General features: G+C 40.6%; 1 protein-coding gene across 1 annotated transcript in view; it reads right to left on the reverse strand.

The window, feature by feature from the left end:
- Window positions 1-5,755, reverse strand: part of LOC105276843 (lachesin) — a 215,377-nt gene extending 209,622 nt beyond the window's left edge. The window contains exon 1 of the mRNA XM_020030888.2: window positions 5,089-5,755. Within this exon, the coding sequence (XP_019886447.1) occupies window positions 5,089-5,215 (127 nt within the window). The 5' untranslated portion in view covers window positions 5,216-5,755. The remainder of the gene's footprint in view (window positions 1-5,088) is intronic.
- Between the last annotated feature and the right edge of the window lie 245 nt (window positions 5,756-6,000).

A 6,000-nucleotide genomic window follows, 5' to 3' on the forward strand; every position in this document is an offset into this window, starting at 1 on the left:
AAACGCTTTGATGAAGAATTACTGCATGTACAGATGCATGGAGAAGGATTGCAGTAAAAAAAACACAATAATTTAGTTGTAAATAATTTTATGTCTTTAAATTACAAGTCGAAAAAGTAATCTGGCAATTTAGCGATGTAAACGAAAGAGATAGATAAGAATAAATACTCGGTATAAGAAGAATGAAACAGGACATATCAGGCTCCTTTGGAAAATGATGAGATAAGTAAAAGTTGTTAGTAGTCAGGATAGGTTGAAATATCTGAGAGGAGAGAGGAGAAACAGACCACGGAAGAGGAAGCTTTGCTTCCACATGCCACGCAGCCGAGCTAAGAGAAAAAAAGCAATGGAGAGGCGAGTTGGGAGGCAAAAGCGGAGGTGCCAAGTTGATTCGAGGTAGGGAGGTGAACGAGCAAGAGAGAGAGGATGAGAGAACGTCAAGTATTTCGCCAACTTGGTAAGCCGAGTCGAGATCGCTCACGCGAGGATTTCTTCTTGGAAAACATGCTCTCCTTTCCTCACCTTACACCCTCCTTCACTCTTTTCTCCCCCGCATACGCGTGTTCTCTTTCTCATTCCTTCCTTTACAAGTTTCGTCCCTCTCTGAGCTTCACTAGATCGCGAGATCAAATCTTTCACGAGCAGATTAAGCTGCGGAATATCAGAGAATTCAGAATGCTAGCATTGTCATCACGTCTGTCATCACGTGTAAAGGTAAAGCTCACTAAAAGAACGAAATGGAAAGAAGCTAAATGCTGACAAGCATGGCTAGAAAATTTTAATGAGCAATGTAGAGAGAATTTTGAGCACCACGAAACATCTTTTCCTCTCAAAACACCAGAAAGAGTTAATCACGATTGTAACATCTAGTAGTCAATTGTAACAAATTTTAAAAGGTATTCAAAATTATATAGTATATAATTTTGCATTTACTAGATTTGTAATAAATTATTACCTTCCCTCCATTTATCTTTCTCTCTTTATCTCTGTCCCTCGCAAGGATGTACCTGCCACATGCGAGTACCTACCCAGGGGATATAAGGAGATAAGAAGAGGATCGAAAGAGAGCGTCCAATGTCTGAACCATGATCAAAGATAATTTCCGATCAAAGATTAAGGATTACTCCCGTGAGCCGCGTGGCCCGTCTAGGAATCAAAGTCTGCCGAAATATAAAATGCATGAAGCGAAAATCCCAGGAGTGCGTGGCATGTGAAGCCCTCTTTCTGTTTATATGTGTACACGAACATGTGTACGTTCAGAAGTGACTTCCACCTACCCACTTTACTCCATTTAAAGGCAGGTGGCACATATTCCCTGCATATGCATGTGCCTGTGCACCTTGTACATATTGTATTACATCCCCTGCAATCTGGTAATAATAAAATGGTAAAAGAAGAAGAAACTCACGGAGTAACTATTGTAAAATATGTTTTTTTGAATTATATATTGTCGTATGACATCTGTAAAGATAATTTCACCACTAAAGCAACGCACCACTTTTGTGTGCTGTTCCTTTTCATATTTACATTCTTGGATTTCTTGCATTTATTTATTTGGAATTTAAACAATTTAAATTTTACTGTTATAGAATGAGCTTTGAAAGAGAAATAAAATTTTTAAAAATTTCAGGAGTAGTTTTTGATAAAATTTCATTTTTAACACAGTTATACAATTCTATTATATTGATAATTAATTGTGTGCTGTATATATATCATAGAACACATGCAAAAAAAGTATTTCAAGATTAACGTTTAGATTCATCAACTAGATTCATTGTAGTTTTAGAATTCAAAGAACTTGAACGAAAGAGCCAAAGACAAGCGTGATAATTATCTATGCTATATATGAAAATGAATGCCTCTCGCGAGATTGGACCAAAATGTATGGAAATCGTTGGTATTTTCGACACGTAAAGTGCAGACCCCTTGCTTGAACGCTAGATATTAGATTTAGCGCCCTTACAACTGTCGCCGTACGTAATTAGGGGTGGCTTCCCCTATCGAAACAGATGGCAACCCTTAGGCAACGAGATAATTTCGCGGAGAACAGTTGGGAAAGTAGCATATCCTCTGGCATACAGTGTAGGAGAGGACAAAAAGAAAAAGTAAGAGAGAGGAAGGGAGAGAGAGAGAGAGAGAGAACCAACTAAAGATAGAAAAGTGCGCGCCAATGATAGATTCCCATGAATGGAAACGAGGAGCTCCGATATGCGATTGTTATCAAGTTTCTTTAATAATTTATTGATATTAGATAAGCTCGCAACCAAGGCAACGGAAGCTGCGCCAGAGTGGATATCGGCCTCGTACATCAAGTACATATTAAACGCAACGATGGGGTAAGGCAATCGGCAGTAACCAACTAAAGTGCTTTTATTTGTCGTTTATGGCAATCAGATATGGAGATAACGAAAGGCCTTACTCTCCATCGGGCACACCGGGATCTATTTATCTCTATCCGACATGACTCTGCTACCTAAGAGATTGCACTCGAGGGCAGTAACATGCCAACTGAATGACCACCGTATAAAATTCGCATCCACCGCGACTGCTACCGGGATGATAATAGTCTCTCTCTCTCTCTCTCTCTCTCTCCATCCCGATTTCAAGAACTACAATCTGTGCGGCGTGTGCACGTAAAGAGAATTGGATTTGGAAATCACCACGCAATATACTAAGGGTTCAAAACGTATGTACTACCCGAAGGATTTTAGTAAATTTCAATGACTAGTCGATCACGTAATGCTTTGGAAAAGAAAACAAAACAAAAAAGCGCAAAATTATCTAAGATTTTCACGAAAGGTAGTATTATTATTGGATTTGGTTTTGAACTGCGCTGCTAGATTAGTTATATGCCACCTTGCATCTTATCTAGCAGCGCAGTTCAAAAACAGACATCTGAAATACGATATATTTCACACGAAATACGATAGAAATTATGCAACGACCTAATGTATATCTGCTTTATTTTGATAGGACAATTCCAACAACTGGATCAATTGTTGTCTTTTTCTACAAAACTGAAACTGAACCGATAGAAGCATGGATCTAAAAGGTCTGGAAAAGAATGTATTATAGATTAGTCCATTGTTTTTATAATATAATTTCAGTTTCTAATCTGGACTCTGTAAAGATCTGTAATCATATATTATTCGATATATTATCTACGACTGTTGCGCAATATCCAAGGTAATATTTGCTATTTAAACATTTAATGCGACATCATAGTTTAATGTTTTTGTTACACAATGTGTAACAGTAATTATATGATAATATAGCTTTTATATATAAATTATTTTACAAAAATTTTACATAAATAGATTCTCCTCTCTCTCTCCCCTCCCCCCCCCTCTCTCTCTCTCTCTCTCTCTCTCTAGCGAGATGAGGGAAGAAAATCACTTTTGCGTCTCCGACGAGGCGCGTATTCGTGATACAAATGACATCAACGCAAAGAAGCATCAATTTGCATCCATTTTCATGTCCTGGCACTTTGAAAAATTTTACTCGTCCATTTCTACTATTTAATCAGGGTACATGTGAAATAATAAAAGTAATAAAGCGAGAGTAAAAGACGGGAAGTGCGAAGAGGAAGGTGTCTCGGCCAAGCTTAATATCGTGTAAGTAGCAGCCACTGCATTACAGTCAGATTCATTTGCATGCACTTTTACATCCTTCCGTCCTCAAAAAATATTTATCGCCCGAGGTTTCACCGTGACGCCTCGCTTATGAATTATGCATGTGAAGCACGCGCGCAGGACGTAGCTCATTCCTAGCGCAATTTCGCCATTGAAGCGTAATTTCAGCAAGCTCGGTATTAGAACCCCTCGAGCAGCTTTTTTGTGATGGTGCTTACGAGGGAGACCGGAAAGATGTGTCATTCCGGACGACGATGATCACCTCAATTGCTCGCGAGGAAGAGTGCACGGCGCTTCAGTTTTATCCTACATATATCGCGTCTCGCGATGTGCACGTCGCGATTCGTGCACGTTATTGATGATTTCGTGTATTTTATAGTTCATGGTTGTTGCAGATTTCAACTTGACAAAATTACATCTTACCCATTAAAAGTTGAAAGAAAGAAAAGTAATGAATAATTTAATAATAAAAGAATTGACTTGCGCTAAAAATAATCAGATCGACATCACTCAACTCTGCTAGTTTATTTCCGTCGTGTGGTGGAACGCGGTAATGTTATCATACATCGAAACGTACCGTGCATCATTGTCATCAGCGCCACATTTAACGTGACCAAAATTAAATCCGAGATTACCCGCTGATCGAACTGTACGCGTTTAAGTCACCGTACAAATAAACGTGAGAGACATCAGCGGGATATATGCTGGTACATGGTTTACATGTAGATTGTTACAAACTTTGCGATATATGCAAATGCTAATCGGTTATAGAACTGGTACCGTACAATTAGTAATGGCACCGAAGCGTTACAATCGTTGCGCTGCAGAGTGAATGATGATACGATGCGTAATATCGTGAGAATAATTATGTAGCAATCTCTCAAAACCAAGTCATCTATCACCACTGTTGCTACAAGCTATCACAAGAGCGGCAATCGAATTATGATATCGAACGTAAATTATCCTCAGCGTAATCACTCCTTTTTTATCAAAGTGATCCTCTTGAGTGTTACTATATAAAACAGTCGCGGTAAACATTTACGCGCGACATTTTTATTAAATTTTTCTTCAATGCTGAAAATTTTCGCAAAATAAACGACGAATATTGTAATTCATTATAATTCTCTGTTAATATAGGAACGCCGCAGTTTGTACTTGCCGAAAATAGAACTCCGCGATTGTTATGCGTGACGTATAGAGCGGCGTTGTTGGTTCAAAAGGTCGGCAGTTGCTAAGAGTTTACGCGTGCTCAGCCTTAACTCTTTGCACTTGGGAGGCGACTCGTCGTCAAGTCGTCACGTAAGGCGAAAAGCGATAAGACCAAAAGAAAGAATAAGTATGAAAGCGAAGAAAACCTTCGAGTGTAAAGGATTAAAACACATATTGTTTCTATAATAATGCAAGTTTAATACACAAGACTGATACTGATAATTGAATGGAATAGGTTGAACGTTACCAGTGGTGAAAGCTGCGAATGTCGACCAACCATTCTGCAATAGAAGGCAAACGAAAACAACGACCGCCACCATCCTTGGTAAAAGATCGACGGTCGTCCCCTTGTTCTTTTCAGCATGTAGCTGCATCACCGATATCCGATTAACAAACCCGGTACCACAAATATCATCCGCATAAGATCTGTATTGGCATTCGATCGTTTCACTGGCAAAGGTCTCTTCAGTCACTGGGAGACGCTCGACGGCACTCCGGAACACTCGTCGCGCAAAACAGTCTCCAAAGTGGCGCGTTTCCTCATCAAGAGGACTATGCAAGTTTACGCCTTACAGAACTTTGTAAAAAGCTACGTCCGTCCAATGCATCCTAGGATTCGTGTGCCAAGCGAGAGAGAACGGGTATAAGAACGGGAAGAAGCGAAATTCAAAATCACATTACTCCCCTCGATTGTCAACAAGTCTGTCATGAGATGGTAAAATGTACGAGAAATTAATTCCTCTGCTCGAGGTCCTCGTTTACGAGTGGCCTGTGGCAACGCGGTAAATTTTCTCTCGTCGATTAAAATGTACTCTTTGAAAGAGTCCGAGTGCAATTTCGTTCCGGGAGCGAAACGACGACAACTCCAACCGCACGCTTGGGACGCCCGGCGTCGACTGACGTTCATAGAAGGCCCAGTGGAACCGGTCGGCGGCACACGCCGCCGTCCTAGCGTCACGGCGCAGATCTCGGCCACCCCCGTACAAGACCTCTCACCCTTTCCTGAATCAGGCCAATCGGCGCTTGCGAGTCACCGCCCATCGCGTTGCGGGGGCGGCACCGCTCCCGAATTAAGATTTTCGACTTTTCTTAGTCCGGTCTACACCTATCTCCGTCTGTTCTCTCTTGCCCCCTCCTACACCATGTTCTTTCGGCGGCA

The sequence above is a fragment of the Ooceraea biroi genome, chromosome 3, assembly GCF_003672135.1.
Source record: "Ooceraea biroi isolate clonal line C1 chromosome 3, Obir_v5.4, whole genome shotgun sequence".
In the NCBI taxonomy this organism is placed as follows: Eukaryota; Metazoa; Arthropoda; class Insecta; order Hymenoptera; family Formicidae; genus Ooceraea; species Ooceraea biroi.